General features: G+C 43.8%; 1 protein-coding gene across 2 annotated transcripts in view; it reads left to right on the forward strand.

The window, feature by feature from the left end:
• The first annotated feature begins 4800 nt into the window (after positions 1 to 4800).
• LOC116395230 (polypeptide N-acetylgalactosaminyltransferase 10) overlaps positions 4801 to 23517 on the forward strand; it is a 70467-nt gene continuing 51750 nt past the window's right edge. The window contains exon 1 of one of the 2 annotated variants that reach the window (XM_031868938.1): positions 4801 to 5308. In XM_031868938.1, the coding sequence (XP_031724798.1) occupies positions 5150 to 5308 (159 nt within the window). In that variant the 5' untranslated portion in view covers positions 4801 to 5149. Of the gene's footprint in view, positions 5416 to 23517 lie in introns of both variants that reach the window. The other variant, XM_031868939.1, reaches the window with a different exon arrangement.

The raw sequence follows: 23517 nt of genomic DNA on the forward strand, positions 1-23517 counted from the left end.
GTTGGCAGACTAATGACTGGCTGTTTGTGTGCTGAAACCCATTAGCTGTGTTCACTCTGGCATCGAGTCCCTTATGACAACAATTAGTAAGCATCAGTCCACTTCAGCAGCCAGTGCTCTGCTGGTACAGTCGGGGTCAGGTAAATAAAAGCCATTGATTTGTGGAAAGATGTTTTCATGAATAATCTAGTCGAGTGCAAATACAAAACATTTCGAGAACGGAGAACAGAATTATAAAGGATGTGAAAACAAAAAATTGTATGGTTTTATCCTTTTAACATCCGATGATAATTCCCATTACCAGACCTCAGCTATTATTTATCTGTTTTATTGATAATTTTAGCCACACTGCAACACATGGCTCAAGGGACAGCAATGTCAATCTGTTGGGTCCACGACTCAAATATCTCAACGTCAAAAGGATGGATCGAGATTAACTTGTACAGATATTTGTGTACAAAGGATGAGGCCAAATTACAAATAATATAAAATATCTGTAGATCTACTGGATGGATTGGCACAACATTTGGTACAGGAATTCATGGTTCCTAGAGGATGTATTCTAATGTCTTTGGCGACCCCCGTGACTTTTCCTCTAGGCTCATGATGAGGTTCACATTTCTGGGATTGAGTAGAACGTCTTCATTTGACTATCTGATGGATTTCCATGAAATTTTACAGTAAAATTCATGAATTTTAATAACTTTTCAACTACGAAAACTCACGTAAAATGAGAATAAGTACATGTTGTAGCATAGCTAGATATCGCATTGTGGAATGACAAAGAGAAAATGACTTGGGCTTACCTCCAAGACTGTTAAATTGCTTCAGGTACCGTATAGGTAACTAGTGCCTTACTTCTTATATTACTGGTGTTTAATTAAGTAATGTTTAAGGCAAATAAACTTAAAGAAAAAAAATCAGACCTCATTGACGCAACACTCTGTTGCCACTGTGCACGTGTTCAATCACACACAACTGCAAACAAAAGAGAGAAAAAGACACGAGCAGCGAAACCAATTACTGAGTTTAATGGACACAATCGTAATAAACAGCAGCATCCACTTCTTTTAAACTCACTGCATCAGCAGCATAAAATGTGCGCTCATGTGCCGAGGGGCAGTGATCTCAATAGCTCACCTGTGATGATTGCACCTCAGTACTGAAATTACTTCACTTTTGTCCAAAGATTCAGTCGGTCCTGTTTCGAGGAAAGTATGGAAGGAGTTCAGCCTGCGTGTCATCGCTGATGATCTGATGCCAGGTTTTATGCCATCGTCAGCAGAGAAGAGTGATATCACTGAGCGGTTTGTCATGAAGGATGAGCAGGGACTGTAGGACACAATCCATCTTGGGAAATGTGTCGCTGGAGCTGAACTCTATGTTCTGTACTTCAAGTGATGGAAAGTCCACCGCCGGTGAAAAGTGGGAGCTGACAGGTTGTTCAAAGGATAGGTTCACATTGTTTCAAGTTGATCTTAAAGCAACACTCACGTGGCCGTACAGTATGTATAATGCAACAGTTTTTTTCTTTTCTTTTTTTATGGCCACAAAATAATCCCTTTCAATTGCACTTCCAGTGTATGAGATGAGAGCTAAAATATGCTGTCCTTGTTCTGTGCAAAACTGCATTATACATTTCAGCTGAAGGGTATATATAAATATATATAAGTCAAGTGGAAACCTTCCAAAGTCGAAATGTCTTTCACATGTTTCTTTGCTGAGGGGGAGTGGAGGGGAGAAGGTATCTTTGGCTCTGTTCAAACTGCAGGCTAAATATCCTTGTTTTTTTGTTTTTATTTTTGAATTTTTTACAATACACTGACACGAGACATAAAACTCCCAGTCTCATTACCCAAAAGAACAGAAAGATCGACAGGGCATCCATTTCAAGAACAAATGAGAAGCTGCCAGAGGACAACAATTTTGGTAAAGCAGTAGACTGACCCTTCTAAGTAAAAGACAAAACAACAACACACTTGAAATCCGATTTGGGAGCCCAGGTCGTCCAGACTGAGACACTTCATTTTGTCTTGTTTTTTTTACCTTACAGATTTTATAAAAATCAATCTGTATGCTAAAGAACAGATTTGGGCTGGCAGTCCGAACAAGGTCTTCGAGAATAACGGCTGAAATTGAACTTCTTCTATTCCTCACAGCATCTTTGTGTTGCAAAGGCCTTTGTTTAGCTGTTAAATGAACTTGAGGCTTACTAAAACCAGCAGGCTAGATTGGCTCTGAGTCCAGGCTTTGAGTATATGTCGAAATATGAATGTGTGTTTCAGAATTTGTGCTGGGGCTTCTCTGCCCGCACGGTCTCTGGCTGTGTGATTTAAGAACAGGTTTTCTCCTGTTCATTTATTTTGTGTCAGACGCACTCCTGTCTCGACTCGCATTGATTTTTGCCAAGCACTTTTTAAAAATCCATAACACTGCAGATTGCGTGAAGACACATTCAAGCCGTGGCGGTGCGGTGCCAGCAGGCTGCAGGTGTAACACTGACGCAACAAACACGGAAGAAATGAAAATCACCAGGCACAGATCAGGGCATCACAGTGAAAAAGACCTTTTTTCACTCACTTGTAATTCTGTCCTGTTTTTCTTCAGCAAACCAAAATTACAAATCTCATTTGTTTCCAGTGTGTCCACAGAAAGCGGAAATATTAATGACAAATGAGGTGTCATTTTTTTTTTTAAATGCACTTGCAGGTTTGTGATAAAAGTTAATCAGAAAGTTCACTGATCATGTTGACTATTACTTGCTTCATTACCAGGGAATGTGTTTCTTCCTGTTCTATTCTCCTTTCACTTCAATTGCATTGAAACTGTTGTCTTTTCCGGGCTCATCTCCTCCACATGTTGCAAGTGGATCTAATCCAGGGTCCCCGTTCAATCAAGTTGCTCAGGGGGCGCATTGTGCAAAAAAAGTTCAACTTCAGAGTGTAAAATGTAGATCAAATCACCCAGATCTTCTGCATCCATGCGGCCAATAGAGCAAGACTTGTGAAACTTGAGTTTCCTTTAACCCCGCCTCCCAGCCCTCGGCTTTAGGCTCATTCACATGACCGGACAAAAGGAAAATAACTCTGGATTCATCTATAAATGCATTTTTACAACTTTTAAGGAAATTATTTAAATGAGTGTTTTGTACTGGGAAGTTGATTCACCTATACAAATATGTCTTTCCCACTGTAAGACCCAACGGCATCACACGACCGACCCAGATGTTGGTATGCTTACTATGTCACATTTGCTTCACAGCCCAAAGCTCTTCCTGGGGGCCAGACATGGACCGACCATGCTTATGGTTGTTGAGCCATCAAAGCAATAGAACAACTGGAAGTTGATGAATGGTGTGTGTGTGTGTGTGTGTGTGTGTGTGTGTGTGTAAATTATAACTGAAGCCACTGTTTTGTTATTTTAAAATCTTTCAAATCATAATTTTAAAAGAAACAATTCATCGATCGTCATTAAAACCAAAATATTCCCACACCAAGAAACCGCAGGCTTACAGCCAGTTCACAACGAGTCGGCTTTGTTCTGTGCTTATAAAATAGACACGGTGGCTGCTTGGATTTCAATTCATCGACTCAGTTGAGCTTCACCTCCGCAGGAGAAACATGACGGAGCAGATGGTTGTTGTTTTGGACCTCACTGGATCAGTAAATACTTTTCTCAGTGAGCTGTACAACAGCTTTGTTTTGATGACAATTCCAACACGTCTTGATTGCACTGAGATTCTATGTTGGACGTGTTGGAGGGATGTATTTTAGCAGTGCTCGATCACTTGGAAAATTGGCTTTTGTCCACTGACATTTCATGCATGTTAATATTTACCGAAATATAGCAAGGTTATGTTGTTTTATTTTGGTTTATTGAAACATTCAGGTGGTGTTGAGTGGTTTGTGAGCAGCATGTTCAGTATTGCAAAATCCAAAGGCTTTATGTGCGTCACAAATCAACCAGGTGTGGTGACAAAAGCAACAATCCCTCTGCAATGTTCAACAGATTTTTGTACAGTTCAGAAATATGGCATCACCACATGCAGGAGTCACCACGGTTATTCCCCGCTGAGCAGCAAACACAACACAGTCAGCATCTGCCTTTGTGCGTTCACAAACGCTGCTAAAATGTTAAAGAGCCCTCGTGCAATCGACTGCACAAACAGATTCTTAAAGAATTCAGGCAGAAGATTTTAAAGACGGCAGGAGGTTAAAGAGAAGAACATGGAGGCGACACTTTATCAGGCATGAATGAAAGTCATTTTACAAATCTGTTCACTGGTCATAATAAGTCATGTATTGAAGCATCTGCCTTTTGCTATTTTGACGCACCCATTCATTTGGATTTTCTATCATTTTTCACCCATGTGACAAATGTGGCAGGAAACTGGCCTTTACTTTTTCTTTGTTTTGCTCCTCAAGTTGCACCTCCATGCACACACAGATGCCACCTGTTTGGCCACCCAATGCTGCTGATGTGATTTGTATGGCATGAGAAAGTGACACTGATGCATACTCATTGTTATGTATTCATTGAACACAGCCATTAATGTTTGGGGGGGAAAAAATGTTTTTTGTTTGTGATAACCTCAGTGTATTTATAATATATTCAGACAAGACAAGTCAAAATCAAGTGGTTTTAATATATCACGCTTAAATACAGTTATTTGCCATGTTCCAGTCTGAATTTACCGGTTATAGCCTACAGGTGTTTATGCCCCCTAGAAAACAGCGTTCGTCTTATTTCCGAGGTGCATTTGAAGGCGACACAAGTCGTCAGCTGGTCATCGAACTTTATGGTTTAGATTCACGTTCCTCTGGCTGTCGATTCACTCTACTATGATCGCACATGACTTGAGGAACTCAACAGAGTTTACGAGACGTGTCACTCCTTTAAGAAACTAAACCGCCGCCTCTTCTCCCACGCTCTCGCCGAAGATCGCAGACGGTTCGCTCCCTCTAGCGGCGGAGCTCGCCGCCGCTAGAGCGTCACAGCGCCGGTGTCCGTCCCCCCCCACAGTCACGGTTAAAGTTGTCTCTCCGCTCAAGGGAAAAAAAGAAGACGCGTGGAAGCATTCAGGGGGGTACTCGCTTGTTTTCCCACCGCCGCTGCTTCTTCACTCGCGCTTTCTTTCTCCCGGAGAGAGATGAGGCGGAAGGAGAAGAGGCTGCTGCAGTTCGCCGGGCTGCTCATAGCGGCTCTAATTTTCCTCCCCAACGTCGGGCTGTGGTCTCTGTACAAAGACCGAGTGTTCGACAACTCGCCCGACGCGGTGGACGGCCCGGGCGGCATCCCCCCGATACAGGTAGGGAAGAGCTCGGCCGTGGGTGGCCCCCGGCGTGGCGGCGGTGTCTTCTCATGGCTACGCGCTGTGTTTTTGGTCGGTTTGAGCCAGAAAACGAAATCGTTCAAGTGAGTTTTGGCCGCAGCGGTGCTTCTGTGCTCGCCTCAACGATTCACCACCAACCTTTACATTCCCATACTGTGTGTGTGTGCGCGCGCGCTGTGATTTACAAATTGGACCGTCTTTTTTAGTAACTGTGCAAGCATGGCAGGTCATTAGTTGCAGGGAGCCACGTAGCTAACACGGAGCTGGGCGTCGCAGTAAAGTTACAATATCACCGATGTCAGGAAGTTGTCTACGAACGTGAAGCAGGCGGTGGTGCGTTCAAAGGTCGACAGGCGTCTTGTTATGGTTGTGTATTCACTTTGTCACTGGCTCATATTTGGTAGCATTGTGCCCCCCATGTAATCATCTTTTTGACATATATGACTAATGATTGCTTACATTGTCAATTCATCTGTTTTGTAACCTTTTTTAAGAGTTATTGAGTTTATAATGCCCATCTTAAGTTCCCAGAAGGCTGAAGTTGACGTCTTCAAATTGCTTGTTTTGCTTTGTTAAACCAAAACTCAACAATATTCAAATTACAGTGATTTAAAACACGACCAAATCCTCATATTTGAGATTCCAGAATCGGCAAACTATGACAATTATCTTTTTATTTTTGGATACTGTGATTAACTAATTGATTCTTTCATCGTGTTTCAATGACAAGTTATTGCAAAACAAGTCCAGGTGACACCAAAGTAAGAAAACATGTTTAAACCCCACATAGTGAGCTCCTGTAAGCCGCTGACTTACTCACAAATACACAGACGTCCAGTTGTTTAGCGACACTTGAAGACAAATCAAACATCCTCAAACACTCTAGTCATAAACAAAAACTACTGCACCACAAATGATCATGACTCAAGTGAAGGCCGACGCGTTTCATCTCATTGCTCATCTTGTAGGACGCTCCTACTTCTTCAACTAAGTTTTAGTTGAAGTTTTTCAGGTTCATTGATCTATATAAATGTTGTTTTCTGTTTACTATATATTCATATCTAATGTTGTATTGGTATTTTCCACTCCTGTTGCTTCGGTTGAGGTGATTTAAGTTGCACTTTTTAAAAGAGGTTTGAAATCAATTTGTCTGAACAGGAGACAGAATATTAAGTCTGAAAGGATTTTGGAATGACTTCGTATGCTTTGGGTTTTTAAAGGTTCAGCTTCCTCTCTCATTTTTGTTGAGGAAAACGTATGCTGTGGCTTGAAGTGAATCATCAAAGCCAAAAGTAAAAGAAGAAAAAGATGAATTAATGGCACAAGCTGGAGCTGGGTCAGCTCTTTTCACTTAGAGCCACTTAAAAATTCAAAAACTTCACCAAACCGGACCCTATTTAGCAGACAATAGCAGCTCCTCTCATTCAAATGAGGCGAATCCGCTGAAAGGAGGCTTTCAGTGGCTGTGTGTGTGTGTGCATGTGAGCTGTGCATGGTGGTCGGTGTTTGTCCAAATTCAGCAAACATGCACGACTGGAAGGATTGTAGAGATTTAGTGAGGACCGAGTGAAGGCATTCAAGCAGAACAACGTATCAAATAGCTCTGTAAACGGGTATTGTCGCCTCTAAATGTTGACAAAAGCTCGTTATCAGCAGCTGAAGGTAATTTCCAGGCCGAATGGTGGGAATGATAACGCCGTGGTATTCGGCACGGATCGCCTTTCTCAGCTCAAGTTTGATATTTGATGTCTTAAAATGAAAAGTGCTGAATGGGATAAAAAGGACACCTACGTTGCATATCAGCTGTGACCTCCAGAGCAGTTTGGTGAGAGACACAACTTTGTCCAATAGCCATCATCATCATCCTTTTCTATTTATTTCTTTACTTTCTTAACCCTGCATTCATTCTAATGGCCGTGCACACAGAAGTCTTGTTGTATAGAAGTCTGTGAGAAAATTACTCTACTTCTCTCTTGATTTATGACCTCAGTAAACATTGTAAACATGAGTTTATGGTCTCAATCTCTAGTTTCAAGTCTTCTTCAATACAGCATGATGTTCATTTAGTAAATGATGGTCCATTTAGATTCAGATAGACCAGGGATTCCCAAAGTGTGGTGCGCGCACCGCCTCTAGGGGGTGCGGGAGAGGAAAAATATAATGGTGGTCAATGGTGTAATAATTAATATTAAATATAATTTTCACAAAATAAAAACATTAATTATAAAAATTCCCTTTGTAAGATTTAAATTTAAAATTAACGTACAATTTTTAATAAATAAATGCACTTCAGCTCCTGCCGCCAGACTGTCTTTTAGTACACTAGCTAGCCTAGCTTGTGCAGCTAACAGCTAACTTCATTCATTCAGCAACATTCATGCAAATATGCTAAACTGTCAGGTGGGACATTTGAAGCCATCAGTCATAAAAGAGGAGAGGGACAGAGAGAGAGTGAGGAATCGGAGGCGAGAGGAACGGAGAGGTGCGTTGGGGAGAGACCGGGAGAAGAAATCGAGCCGGAGGAGACCGAAAAGGAGGAAGGGATAGCACAGACAAATCGGGAGCACATAGGGCTAAACCTTAGTTGTTTCCTGTGAAGATGGAAGTTTATTTTGAAAAGACAGCATGCATGTAACAAGCGAAAACAGACTCATGTTGCTGGAGTTTTGCAGGAAAAACGCACGAAAAGTGAGGAGTAATATTTCGTAAGATATCAATAAAACGGGGATGAATTTATATCATTGTATAAAGAGAGTGACATGAGAAGATCAATCTCATGTCTGTAAGTTAAATCAGCTATAATCACTATTTTAAAGTGATTAGTGACTCGTCTAAAACATTTAAAAAAGGAATAACTTCAATAGAATCATTCTATACACTGTAGCTTCTTTACATTCTATTAGAATGTAAAGAAGCTACATTGTTGCCTTTTCTTTTCTTTCCACAAGAACGTAATTTTGTCAGGTTGATTAAAAAAATGTAACTACTTCCAGACATTAGTTATTTTACCGCAGGGGGGTGTCCAAACTTTTTTCACCTTGACTCCGCGATGGGCCTATGTCATGTACATGCAGTGGTAGGGCGTTTTCACACCCGTAGTTCGTTTGCTTTGTTCTGATTCAGGGATTAATATGACACAATGTTGCAGTTGCCCCTTTGTTCGGTTTGTGTTCACACTGCAACATTTAACAGCGGACTAAATATTGTAAACAAACGCCACGCGCGAGCAAACTGTTCTCTCATTGGATCGATTTCTATGCGGCTATAAATCTTTTTTTTTTAAGGTGTGGGGGATTGGGGGTGCGTGAACCCGGTCGGGATGTAGAAGGGGGTGCGTGGCCTAAAAAGTTTGGGAACCGCTGAGATAGACCATAAAGCAGGGTATGTTTTAGGGCGGGGCTACCTTGTGATTGACAGGTCGCTACCAGAGCCGTATAAGGTGTCTCTCTCGTACGTTCATGACTTGTCACCAGGGCTTTCCCTTTTTCCCCAACTTGCTTTAACAAACGTCCGTCCTCAGATGTAGATATGCAGCTAGAATGCCGACCTAAGCACAACATCAGAGCTCTGAGGGGTCGACCCTCTCGGCTCGTGTAAGCTGTAATCATGTGCCCCTCCATGAGTATTTCCTGCCGCTCTAGCAGACAGCCTCAGAGCCTCCCCGCCGTCACAGTGACAGAGAGGTAATCTGCACATTCTCCGTGTCTTAATAAGGACGCCTGTTGAAGCGAGAGGTGGCTCGGCTTCCTCCCGTCTGCTCCGGCAGCTCAGGTTAAGTGGAGGTTAGAGAGGACGAGAGCAGCGGGTAGAATAAAAACAGGTCGCACAGTCTGACCAGCTGCTTGCTGTGCTGCCCAGCTAACCGACTCAAACATGGCGTCACTACACATCATCCACCATGATGGAGAGGTCGGATGTTTAGACTGCGTAGAAGTCAACAGTAGGGCTGCAGGATTATGGGAAAAAATCTTAACCACGATCACTTTGGTCAATATTGACATCACAATGATTTAACATGATTACTCATCGACTTTTGAGCTCAACCTGGTCTGAACTGTTCAAGGCGGGTTGGTCCCACTCGAGAGAGCCACGCAGAAAACATAGATTGGACAACGTATGTCTGCACATATTTCTGCGTCAGCATCCATTTCTGTGGAAACTTGTTGGTGGATGTTCATGGCTAACTGGATGCAATCAGCTCAGATAAAAGTCCAGGAGATAAAGCGTGCTCTGGAAAGGAAAGTTGGCTGAGATTCACGGCCCTGTCACGGAGAAATGAGAATCGGACGGGCTTCTGTACACTGGAGGCTGCAGTTATGAGCCACACACTGTGGGCTGGATTACTGTTCATTCATCACGGCAGGACCGTGTGCCTTTTCCCCTCTGACACACGTACGTACAGTACACTCCCTGACTCACACACACACACACACACTTCTATAGCCTATGCTGCTGTTGGAGCCAGTAGAAGGTCGGTCAGCAACAGTCTGGTTTTATTAATGAGCAGAGCTCAAAGAAAACAAGGACATCTATGTAGCACATCTGAGGACAAGGTGAAAAGTGAGACCATCTTCTTATTTCGGCCTCAGAAGACACAGATTGTTGAACCGCAGCTTGATAGGCAAATTATGACCCTTTTTTTGTTTTTCATAAACACCCCCAGTGCTTCAGTGTGATTTAGAATTCCCAGGCCGTCTGCTGGTGATGTATTCCTACCCCACAGTCACAATGCAAATCAGATATTTGTTTGACCCTCTGTCCTCCGGGGCTCCCACAGGCCTGGAAAAACAAAAACATTGAAAGCCTGACATTTGTCCTTTTGAGGAAAAATAAACACAGCCTTGATGCTTTATTCATTAACTTTTTTCTATCTATTTCAAAACCTTTCGGAACAACACATGTTGGCTTTGATTAGGCTGCTAGCGTGCTCAGACACGATTGGACCCCAATGAGATCGTTTCATGGAATAATTTACCTCGTAGCCTTCATTGTAATAATAAGAACATCTAATATTTTCACAGCAGCACATTAGGAGGAAAAACCTGTAACTCCTCCTGTAGATAGTTATATAATGTTAATGTTCATTATGCAGCAATTTGACCAAGATGATTCATAGTTTCTCCTTATTCTGCTGTGCGGTTTCATGAAAACTGAATCCCAGGAACGGAGCCAACCCAGACCAATGAAGTCATCTAAATAAGTCACATTCTGATGCTGCTTGACCCGCAGCCCCCCGTCTGAAGACAACATTAAAGATTAAAGACATTAATAGATCTCTCCTCTCTGCTCTATTGACATGATGTGGGAGAGGAGGGAAGGATGTTTCGTGCCAACAGCAGGCAGTGATTTGAGAACCTTCGAGGCTGCACAGGGAGCTCCAGAGTGCACGAAAACAAAAGTGAAATTGAGTGGATTTAGGTTTGCTTCTCGTGCGTGCACGAGGAAAAAAAAAACGGAGCTCTCCTCAAGGCACATCTGTTTTGTGGGAATTGGGAATGAATTCAATCGGCAGTGAATTTCCACAAATGAGAGGGAGATGGGGGGGGGGGGGGTCTCTGCAATTAAGTGAATTGCATCGACTATGAATCCTGTGAGGTCACGAGCAATTAGAGAGGCTTTGAGAGCGGGATTAAGACAATTTAACGTGGTTAGTGATGGCGGCTGAGAGAGTTCAGTACAGTTTGTTACGCTGCACAGTGCTGTGTGTTGTGTTTTTATAAAACGACGTCGTCTCAGTTTTGTCGGTCAGGGTGTTAAACCTGAGAGAGGATCACTGTCTATGAGAGGATATGGAGGGTTTTGATTTTCTCCATATTTCCCCTTTCTTAAACACGTCTCAAGTGATCACGAAACACTGTGGAAATATTAGCTTGAATTCCATTTTTCTTTCTGTTTTTCTTCAGGATAATTCTAGTTTATAACCGCTCATATGTTGGTTTGAAAATATCAGTAAAGGTCCGCACACCTGAGCCTTGTTCCAGTGCGCCACCACTCCACATTGCTTGGTTGGCTTTGTTTTGGTCACAACGTGAACTTAAACCGATTTGGAAGACGAATGAATGCACTATTTTCTTTTTAATCGGCAGAGTCACAGGTTTCAGCCCCATACAGTTGTGTGAAAGTGTTTGCCCTCTTCCTGATTTCTTATTTTTTTGCATGTTTGTCACACTTAAATGTTTCAGATCATCAAACAAATTTAAATATTAGACAAAGATAACACAAGTAAACACAAAATGCATTTTTTAAATGAAGGTTTTTATTATTAAAGGGGGAAAAAAAATCCAAACCTCCATGGCCCTGTGTGAAAAAGTGATTGCCCCCTAAACCTAATAACTGGTTGGGCCACCCTTAGCAGCAACAACTGCAATCAAGCGTTTGTGATAACTGGCAATGAGTCTTTTACAGCGCTGTAGAGGAATTTTGGCCCACTCATCTTTGCAGAATTGTTGTAATTCAGCCACATTGGAGGGTTTTCGAGCATGAACCGCCTTTTTAAGGTCATGCCACAGCATCTCAATCGGATTCAGGTCGGGACTTTGACTAGGCCACTCCAAAGTCTTCATTTTGTTTTTCTTAAGCCATTCAGAGGTGGACTTGCTGATATGTTTTGGGTCATTGTCCTGCTGCAGAACCCAAGTGCGCTTCAGCTTGAGGTCACGAACAGATGGCCGGACATTGTCCTTCAGGATTTGTTGGTAGACAGCAGAATTCATGGTTCCATTTACCACAGCAAGTCTTCCAGGTCCTGAAGCAGCAAAACAGCCCCAGACCATCACACTACCACCACCATATTTTACTGTTGGTATGATGTTCCTTTTCTGAAATGCCGTGTTACTTTTACGCCAGATGTAATGGGACATACACCTTCCAAAAAGTTCAACTTTTGTCTCGTCAGTCCAGAGTATTTTCCCAAAAGTCTTGGGGATCATCAAGATGTTTTCTGGCAAAACTGAGACGAGCCTTTATGTTCTTTTTGCTCAGCAGTGGTTTTCGTCTTGGAACTCTGCCATGCAGGCCATTTTTGCCCGGTCTCTTTCTTATGGTGGAGTCATGAACACTGACCTTAATTGAGGCAAGTGAGGCCTGCAGTTCTTTGGATGTTGTTCTGGGGTCTTTTGTGACCTCTTGGATGAGTCGTCGCTGTGCTCTTGGGGTAATTTTGGTCGGCCGGCCACTCCTGGGAAGGTTCACCACTGTTCCATGTTTTCGCCATTTGTGGATAATGGCTCTCACTGTGGTTCGCTGGAGTCCCAAAGCTTTAGAAATGGCTTTGTAACCTTTTCCAGACTGATAGATCTCAATTACTTTGTTTCTCATTTGTTCCTGAATTTCTTTGGATCGCAGCGTGATGTCTAGCTTTTGAGGATCTTTTGGTCTACCTCACTTTGTCAGGCAGGTCCTATTTAAGTGATTTCTTGATTGAGAACAGGTGTGGCAGTAATCAGGCCTGGGTGTGGCTAGAGAAATTGAACTCAGCTTTCCAAAGGTGTGATAAACCACAGTTAATTTATGTTTTAACAGGGGGGGGGCCAATCACTTTTTCACACAGGGCCATGTAGGTTTGGATTTTTTTTTTCCCCTTAACAATAAAAACCTTCATTTAAAAACTGCATTTTGTGTTTACTTGTGTTATCTTTGTCTAATATTTAAATTTGTTTGATGATCTGAAACATTTAAGTGTGACGAACATGCAAAAAAATAAGAAATCAGGAAGGGGGCAAACACTTTTTCACACAACTGTATATCACGTTTAAAACATTATGACCAGACAGGGGCGGCCGATGTGGAAGAAATTCACATTCTAACGTGATGCGTCCATCCCATCCTCGATGAGTAACGTAGAATAGAACAACATTGTCAAAGACACGCTCAGGTGTGTGAGAGGAGGGTGAAGAGCTGAGAGATAAGCTCTTGTCACAGCGAGATCTTTTAGAGAGAGGACGGGTGCTGACGAGCTGTTAGCGTCGCTACCTGATGCATTCGCACCAAGACTGGGAAATGAGATTTTTATCTTTTAACGTGTTAAGCCTCAGGAAACGGGGGACACTGAGGGATGAAAGTCATTTGCAAAGACAAGTGGAGTTACTTGGTGCAGATTTAAGTCGTTGCACTTTATCACTCAGTGTGTGTGTGTGTGTGTGTGGGGGGGGGGGGGGTAGTGAAACACCTCGGGAGAAGCAGGCAGAGAGCGAGCGGGTAAAAAGAGTCTTCTGTTCTCAGGCTGACTTTGTTGGGGAGCGTTTCCTCCCCAGGTTCCTCGCACAAGGCAGACGTTGACTGTGCCGCTGGCTGCGGCGCACACTGAGCGCGTGCAGGAGCTGCTCTGTATTCCTGTCAGCGATCGGCTGTCCCAGATCAGTGCGAGCAGCCAAATAAGGGACAGGTGCAGCAGACAGCCCGTGGATACGGAGCGACGAGTCAGGCTTTTAATTACAGCCACGTGGGTCGTGGGGCTTTTAATTACAGCCACGTGGGTTTTTTTTTTTTTTTTTAAAATGCTCGGATGATTAAACTCATCCCAGGATGCCAATTTAAGGCCAGCGCTGTGCTTTACAGGCCGGCACCTCGGAGTGAATAAGATGCATAAGATGCTTCACAGTCACGCTGACCTTGGGTCAGATTCCACTGATCCTGGCCTCCACATCACACCTGTGTGTGCACACAATGTGAAACCTCTGCACAGCTCTGCATATGCATTGTTCCGCACTGTACACTTGAGTCAATGTGAAGTTGTGTGCAGGAGCTGCTTAGAGCTGTGAATTCAATGCTACTGTATATTTATGTTATGAGCATCCGTTCTAAAGGTGCACTCCACCAATGTATCACACGGAGATCAGTCTGCTTGTCACAAGGAGCGCTACTCCAGTTTTATGAGGTCATCAGTGTCTCTGAATGGAGCTCCATGATGACGCCCTGGTGATGTCATCAGGGCGAGCTCCGGTTTGGCTTGAAACTACTATTCAAGTCTAACAGAACGCATATATTACAAACTCTGGGGTTTGAGAGACGTGGACATTTACCAGGCATGGAGGGGTTCAGCTGCATGATTGTAGCATGCCGTGTGTTTTACATCTTCACACGAATTTAGGACTAAAAGTCAGGATGAATCGCTCTTTTGTTCTTTAGATTTTGACCTTTTCTTTTTCAAATCTGTCTCTGATCACTGTAGTGTCCCTTCAAATAGGTCAACTATCTCTTCTGAGGAATTGTGGTTTTTTTCCCGTCAGTTTGGTACGTCGGGTGGCCCGAGCTTGGGCTTCTTGTTTATGGAAAAAATCATAATCACGATCAATTTGGCCTATATTGACATCGCGATTATTTAACACGATGACTCATCGTCGTCATGTTTTTTGTAGTGTACTAACAGGCTAGATCTATGAACAACTTGTGAACTTTGTGTCTTATACGGAGTAAATCAGCAGACTGTCTCTGACATGTTTCATCCAGGTTGTGGAACTCCTCCGCCGTATCTTGTGCTCACTAAATAACTCCATATGTCGCAGATATGAACACTGACCCTTGCGCTGCTTATTATCAGCCGCTGGTAATCTCGATGAAGTTGGAATTAAAGGTCACCGCCGGTTAACTGCTGGTATTATTACCGTTAGTCACAGGATACATTTCTGTCTCACCGCTGGCTGATAAATGGACCTTGACTCTTCCTCACCTCGGGTTGTTGTGTTCAGTTATCTCATTGTTGGCTCGGAGAATGAGTTTTTGTTTTGCTTTTTCCTCGCTGAGAAACTCTGGGCGTACTTGACCACAGCACCTGAGCTGAAGGGAGATGCAGCGGTGTAGTTTATTTTCTGAGAGAGATGATTCTGTTTTTCTTCTCCCAGCACTACGCTTTGATGCAGTGTGTGTGTGTGTGTGTGTGTTTCTGTAGGTCGTACTCTTGGAGTCCGCGGCATTTAAAGGCAGTCCGCTGTGAGCTTTGTGCATATGAGATAAAGTCTCTCTGTGTGTGTGTGCAGAAGACAAAGCAGCATGTTTTCCACATTGCCTGCACGGCAGTAGCGATTCGGGCGATAAGGCAAACCACAGTCATGGGACTCATGGCACAGTCATGACAGTTTTACCCCCCAAAGATGACCCTCGTTGATTGGTCAAACACACACAGCGGCGCTGCTACAAAATAACGTATCGCTTCGTTCACAAAACAAGGAAGTACTCTAGTATCGATTCAGGACGAGGGGAAGGCATTCTCTTTGTTTGCGCACATTCAAAGTGAAGCTGGGCTTTCCTCTGGCTCGTATTTAAAACATGAGCGAGCTTAGAAGAGAGACAGCAGAGGTGCTGTGAATGGGAGTTATTTTTTGAATAGATTTCCATGCCGGTTTTGTTCTAAAGCACAATTAAACACTCAACAGATGATTTGCTGTGACGACAGACGTTCATGGTTTCATTTTCCTTCCTGGACAGAACCAGGTTCCACTTGTCTTGGTGCTCTCATGAGACAGAGGTCCAGTTCCTTTCTACAGCAGTGCAGCTTCCTAAAAGTAACTGTCGCAGCACGTCTGTTGGACAACTTCATGCAGTCAATATCAAAATATTACTCTCACTGAAGGATGCATTGTAGGTTTAACAGCGCTCAATTAGTAGCAATAAACTGATAAATGAAGCAGCATCATAAACATTGATTTGTCCATCCGTGATTGAAACGAGTTTCCAGAACCCTTTTCTTACATACTTCTTTCTTCTTAATTCCTCCCATCATCAGGCCACTGCCGCCCCGCTTCTCTGTGAAGTGCGACGACGACTTTTTCATTTTGACAGATGGTGGCGCAGTAGATGTTTCCCATGGTTCAGAGGGAGCTTTAGGGGAGCAGGTCTGAGCTCGTTTCCGAGTCTCAAAGCACTCTTTTGGCAATCAGACCGCAGCCACAGCGGCACTTTGGAACAGCTGTTTGGAGATTGACGCGCTGTCTCCGGAAGAAATTGCTGCATTTTTTGCTCTGCTAGACCGCGCGGCCCTCCTTACGGAGCTACTCGCAGCAACAGCAGGTGATGTCACCGTTAGTATTTATAGGGCTTTGATTATTTCAGACGCACCATATACAAACACCCCCCCCCCCCCCCCCCCCCCCCACACCTGTCTTCATCTTGGATCATATTCAAGGAAAATGTTCTCCCCCCCTTGTCTTGTAAAGCACTTTCATTGGCATTGATTAGGGGTGTAGAACGATGTGTGAAAAGACAAGCTGTGTGGGGGAGGAGAAGGTAAAAGAAAGAAGCTATGAATGCTGGGATTGTTTTTAAGGCGGTAGCTGATGTAACGGTGTAGTTTAATGTCAACATGGCTGTCACTCAGCTGCTAGTTTGCTGACGACATTGGATGGATTTTTACAGTTTCCTTTTGTTTTGTACACACTGTAACTTCAGAATCTAGGCCTCAATTAAGCAATTAAGAACGCGGTGTTGTGTTTACAACGTTTACAATTCGCTACTTTCGTTCCCTCCCCATATACTTTCCTCCTCTTCCTCTTCCTCCTCCTCCTAAGTTGGACAAAAGTCATCCCTGCCTGCTGCCAGCTCCGGACATTCAATCTCAGATGCTATCAATACTGCTATCAGTTGTACGTCGCCTGTGCTCTCTGATGTTATTAGATTGAATTGTTCCTTGATTGCTTTTTTCCGAGTCAGCAAATACAGAGCAGGGTGGACCGTGGATCCAGACACACTTGAACAAAGAGAGGAGCGCTTGTTCATGCGTGGCCTTGCCTAATACGGTCCCGGGAGCTTGGATTGACAATGTGTGGGTGGTGCAGTGGCTCATATCAGCATGAAATAAAGCTTATTTATTAGTGGAACTGGCTTTAAAAAATGTCTTTCTTCCTCTGCAGCATGGTATTTGAGTGTTTTACCTCTCTGTGTTTCTTTATTTATTGGATAGTAAGCTATCGTATATTGTACGCTGTGTTTAATTTTGTCCTTTTTTTTTTAAGCCTCAGCTCAACTGTGTCATTTCTTAATGACCTTTTTTTTGTTATGAAAAAAGTTAGTATGCGGGACTAATTTTATTGTATTGCCATATTTAGCTTAGCATATTAGAGAGAGGGTATTACGACCTGTTTCACTTATATATCTGATTTATATCTGATGCCAAGATTTAGTTTTTTAATTAAATCAAGTATTTAAATAAAGTTACAATCATTTATTTCCTTTTCATTTGAATTGCATGTTGTCAGCAAATAACCACTCTAGATGACAATAATAAAGTAAAAAGATAACTGACAGTTAACATTGACTTTGGGATGCCGTTGCCGCCATTACCATTACCGCCTGAGCTTTGAAATACACCGTGGAGGAGATTTTAAGCCGCGGTGTTGTGTATGTTAAGGGTTATTCAAGAAATGTACCAAAGTTACTTGGAAGAACGGTACTGATGTGGAGTACAAATGGTGGCCATAGTAACATAAACAACATGCAATAGACCTGCAGTAAACACTTAAGTGGAGTTCTGTTGAGTCTGATCCAATTCCATGTCCATTTGTGAAGCTGCTGTATGAAATGTTAATCAAATATATCATCGCCTTTAAAACATTTTCCCATCCCCACATTGCATCAGTTGCAGTGTTTGCGTATCACACTCAAACTGTGCAGGCAGCGACCTTTCTGCTATCTTTAAACTGCCATTAAAAGCCGTATTTAACCTTAAGAACTAATTTCTATAGAAGTGGTGGATGTCGGCCTTCTAGGAAATGTGTCGCACGCGGCTAATTGGTGACTCACTTGCATCGCTGCTTGTGTAAATGTGATTTGCAGTAGTTGCTTTCAACTCCCGATGTGTGACGGACGCATAAATTAAGCTCCTGACGAGCACGTCATGGTGAGGGGAAAATAACTCGCAGACTTAGCTGCTCTAAGATGCAACCGCTCTGCCAATGAAGGGACTGGAGATGTCACCAGTGTCAACATGTTTGTAATTGTACTAGCAGCAGTTCAAACTTCCAAAAAGAGTCGAAGGAAAGGAAAAAAAAAATCCAAAGATTAGATTTTGACGGAATGAAAGGAGCCCATTCATGTGGAGTCTTTTCCCTTTGGGAAGAGGGTCAAAGAGGGTCAGTGAGTGTTTTCAGACGTGGGTGTGGTGAATATTTTAGCTTTTGAGCTTTTGAGCTGCTGCTATCACACCATTCTCCAGTGTCATTTCTCTGAAAACCTGTCGTGGCCTTCTTGGACAAACCAAATGTTTTGGAGGTAATGGGAACCGGATTCTGTACAACCTTTTCAAAATGTTAATTGTTCCTGAGATCTCTGGAGTACAAACACTACCCTGTAATTGTGTTTTTTATCGACCTACTAACTGATTGCAGTAAATGTCTGACCGTGTTTCTTCAAGCGGCAGTTCTTCCGGATTACAAAGGGCAAAAGCTTTTTTTTTTAAATATGTATTTACCGTTAGAGGTACATAGCCATGCAGATTTATTTGCACAAGCCTTGATGGTACAGCCTCTGAAGCATCTGTACCACCCCAATATAATGGAGGTCAATGGTATTTAATTTGTCTAAATCAAAACATATAAAAAAACCTCAAGAGGAGCATGACTTTCCAAAAAACTATGGGCTGGTGTTCAAAGTTTTCATAGACTAAAAAGTAGTTCCGATAAAACACACTAAAGGCATAAGAAGCATTTGCTAAGTGAAGCCTGTGAGGTGTGGCTGAAAGCTCCGGAAGGCTATTAAGTTGACCACTGAGCTTAGATTAGCCTGTTCTATATTGATAAGAGGACGATAAAAGCATGGAGTAGCTGGCTCTAATGTTGATTTAAGATGACCACCAAACCTCGGACATGCGTAGCAGCAGAAGTATCGCATACAGAGAAATAAAAAACAATCTACATGGCTTTTAAATGCAGCTCCTCTTCTTAATTCTAATCTTGAATGAGTCATGTCTGCTTCTGTTGTTGGGTTTCCTCGCTGCCCAGTTAAAACCTGCGCTGGTCATTAATCTCCTGTACCCAGCGGTGATGGGAGGCAGCCAGCTGAAGCACGTTGGTGGATTTACAGCATGTTATTGCATTATTATGAAGCAGCCACTGAATGAGGGTCTTTCTGACAGTTCTCTGCCCACTTTGCTTCACATAATGCTCTCTCGTATTAGACCGTTGTCAGCTGAACCCCCGAGCTATCATCCCGTGGCCCGATTGTCTCCTCGCTGACGAATGTTGATAATTGCCTTCCAGTGGAGCTGTAAAAGCTCTCCCCGCTGAGCTCATTGATTCACTCTCCCCCTCTAAAACCAATGCTGGAAAAGTAGCGGCGGGCCTTCTGGCTCTCTGGCTCTCCGCGGCACAGTACGGCTTGGCACAGCACGACAAGGCAGCCGTAGGGAGATGTATGGAGGGATGCTGGTAGGATTAGGGCCACTGAGATCACTGATTCTGCAGATCTTTATGTAAGCCACATCTGTCCTCCGTCCCCTCGGCGGCGCACGGCCTCCCACGCTGCAGCGACGGGATGAGACGAGGCTCTGCATCCAGAGAGGGAGCCGGGGGAAGGAGGGAGGAGGTTGAGGGAGGGGAAACGGAGAGCAGATGACGGGGTTAACTGGGAAAATGGTGTTCACATAATGGCAGAATAAGTGACCAGCCAAGTGTTTTCACATTTTTCTTTGGCTATAAGCTGCAAGTCAATGATTTTCTGCATCGATCAGTCAACTTCTTCAATTTACTGCTTAGCTTGTGAATTGTCTTAAATTGGTGAGAACTATCTGTGGCCAGGTCTCGACACTAAATAAAGTGTTTGCTTGGCCTGCGATCGGGCATCCGCTTTTGGTTGCTGAAACAGAAAGTATGATTGCTGTTTTTAGTCCCCTTACATTTGGAGTAATCGAGACTTTTGAGATTGATTTTGCTCAATAAAACAAAGCAGCAGAAACACAACTGAGATTAGTAAACCTGCCGGGGTTTATAGGAGGTATCTCACCTCAATACACAAATTCAAAAGACATTTCATTTATAAAAGTAAACATAAAATCATAAAGAAGCAAGGATTAGTATCTCATAAAGATATTATACTGTTATATGTCAGCTTTAAAATGAGAATCTAAGATGGAAGCTTTATTTATTAAAGAAATTCCTTGTAGTTTGTGTTTTATCTGATAAACTGATAACAATTAAGATTCAAATTCTGTCAGCGTGTCCACCCTCAGTTCCTGCAGCAGTGCATCTGTTGCCATGTTGTCCACAGATAGTCACCGAGTGCTTGTTCATCCGTTCTGTCCCTTCAGATGATGTGTTTCTGGACCTTTTGTGCTGATTCGCACCACGGATCCATTGGCCCGTCAGCGTTGACGCCTTGGATTGTGGGTCCTCCAAGTGACACCAGCATCAACAACACTGTCTATCATCTCTACTCTCAGAGATGACCTCCAATCCGTCTTGCTTAGACAGCTGAATCCCCTCTCACGGACCAACATAACTCCCATATACAACCTGGCAACCCTTAGTGTCGAGCCCTGTTGTTTGGGAAGACGGATCCATTGTTGCGATTCCTCTGAGGTTTCTCCTTTTTTCCCTTCACTAGACATTACACAAAATCCCGATGAACAGGTGGATGGAAATGTTCTACTTCTAGTGTTTGCCTCCCTTTGCTGACCTCTTCACGAGGGCAGTCGTTACAGAGCGGCGTCCCTGGAGGCATTACTCAGGTCACATTGTTTCTGTGCCTCGACCCGACATTGACCCGAAGCATTTAGATCCAGAGACCACGGTGACATTAGAGAGGGTTTGGCGTCCGGCAGCACTTAATGGCCCCCGTACAGTATCTCCCTGCTTCCTCTCCCTCAGACATGATGGTACGGAGCTTATTTGAACAGCACTTCGCTCAGATGGGTTTGGACATAAGCCAGTGGAAGCTGTGATCATGGTATCGGTTAGAAATTACCGCTAAAGCCCCTTACCCATCCATCACACGAGGCCTCCTTTTAAAATAAAATTTTGAACTGAAGCGTCACAGTGTAACGCTGAATGTCCTGTATAATGGTGTGCCACACATCTGTCCAAGTTCCGTATTCCTCTTGTACGGCAAGTAGATTATTGTTTCTCCTCTTTATTAATGCACCGTGCTTTAAAACTGTGTGGTGAGGAGTTAGACTAATATAAGTGAAGTGCTGTTGTTTGCATCGATGGCAGTCGAGATGAACACCAACTCGCTGTTTTCCTGCAGAATAAACAGCCCGCCATGGGTGAAACTGTTCCCACAACATGAAAGTCTCAGAAACTGCCAGGATTTAGTTGTGTCTGTGTCAAGCATCCAAGAATTAAGCACAGTTGTGTGCCTGCAGAAGGCGGAGGAGCAGCCATCTGTCATGGCCTTTGTCCAGCCCTCTGCCCGGTATCTGCGGTCGCAGTAGAGCTGTGGGTAATGACTCCTGTACGGCGCGCCCCGCTGGGCCCCTCTTCCAGGGAGGTCTCGGCGCCTCTATCTCACCCTGGAGATCCTCAACCTCAGCAGCCAAGTAGCAGAAGACTCTTCTTTTTCTTTTCCTTTCATTGCGGAGACGTAGAGTCGGTATCAGAGAAAAGTCCACATTTTGGGGAATGAGGCATCGCACTGCTGTGTAAACGATGACCCATTCGTCAGCAAAGCGCTGTGGACGCTACACCGTGATTCATCCTAGTTTTACAGTCGGATCAGCAGCTTGTTAGGTCTGTGACCGGTGTGGTGGTGGAGGATTGTTAGCTTCAGCTTAAGTTTCTGTGAGAGGAGGAGGAGGAGGAGGAGGAGGAGGAGAGACTGGTCCTCCTCTGAGAACGAGTGGGCAGCTCTGTTCTTATCGGACACACTGCTCCGCTGGTAATACACCACATCTTCCACTACGCCGAAGGCAACCCAGAATATGGGTTTATATTCATTTTGTTTGCATGAAAGTGCAGCGCTGCATGAAATTCAATCGGCTACAACTAAGCGTCAAACGAGTTTTTCCTTGCTGTAATCATGCCTCCTGTTCAGGAGATCACTTCCTAATACATGCTTCCCACTCTATGTAAGTGATGGGGGGTGTTAAATGATCGGTAACGCATTCCCAAAATTTCAAGGCCATATTTTCTCTGTGGTCTTTTCTTTTCCCTACCTGGAGAGCATGCATGCAATGGAAGTGGGATGTTGTGAACTGGTCCTTTAGGCGGCGCTGCTCTCCGTCTTTAACCTAAAACCAAATTCAGCAGAAGTTATGTGCATTAAAAAGTCTGCGAGCAACAGAAGTTCTAGGGCCGCTGCAACAAGCAGGCGTTGACGTAAAACGGACATTTTGTGGTTCTGCAGCAGAACAATTTTGTGACAGAAGCGATAAGAGACCACAGTCGGCACCTGATGCGGGTGTCTACTCCACACCTCGGGGCTTCATTCAAGCCTAAATGCTGAAGGTGACAGGCAGCGGGCAAGAAAATGAAATTGTAAACTAGAGAAGAGACGGAAAAAAACTCTTGTATTACTCTGCAAAAGCTCTTATTTCCCTCCTTCCTTTCACCAGCAACTTCAAGGTGATCATTCATGGGTGACAGCAACATTACTGGGGCACTGTACCTTTTATAAAAGACACGCCGCTCTGACAACATTCTGGCAGCCAGCTCGTACTTTCACATGATTTTTGCCTGAGGTGGCCTCGTGACCTTACAGTACAGCGGGCCTGAATGCAGCTAAAGCAAAGCCAAGGACGCTGTTCTGTTCATCTCTTTAGCCGGACGGCATCTATTAACATAGATTACAGAACACACATTTTTCTACTTTAATGACTCGGCTTTCGTGAGGGAAGACGTCGGTAGCTCGAACCGACGGGCTGTGCCGCTGATGGGTAGCGAAAGATTAACTACGGAGAGGAGATGGAGCGGGCAGTGACATTAAGGTGGACTAGATGTTCTTTAGCTTAGAATCAAAGAAAGCCTGCCAAATGGAGGAAGCAAGTCCCCCCCGTCTGTGCGGTATTACCGCGCAATGCCCCACAACAGCTGCCGAGAGCCTAAACCCACAGCAGCAGCACCAATCCCAACCTATCTGACTGAACAGCACACGTAATCTGCTGTTGGACAGATTAACAGAAGACCACAGCAGCATGGGAATGAGGTTAGGCAGCCAGCGTTTCAGAGAGGCTCTTCATAATCTGCAAATCCCTCCATCGAGGTCACCATGGGAGAAAAGTGATGGACCAGTGTCTCACTGTGATTTCAGTGAGACCCCCCCCC

The sequence above is a fragment of the Anarrhichthys ocellatus genome, unplaced genomic scaffold (assembly GCF_004355925.1).
Source record: "Anarrhichthys ocellatus isolate YVR2014 unplaced genomic scaffold, GSC_Weel_1.0 scaffold45, whole genome shotgun sequence".
Lineage (NCBI taxonomy): Eukaryota > Metazoa > Chordata > Actinopteri > Perciformes > Anarhichadidae > Anarrhichthys > Anarrhichthys ocellatus.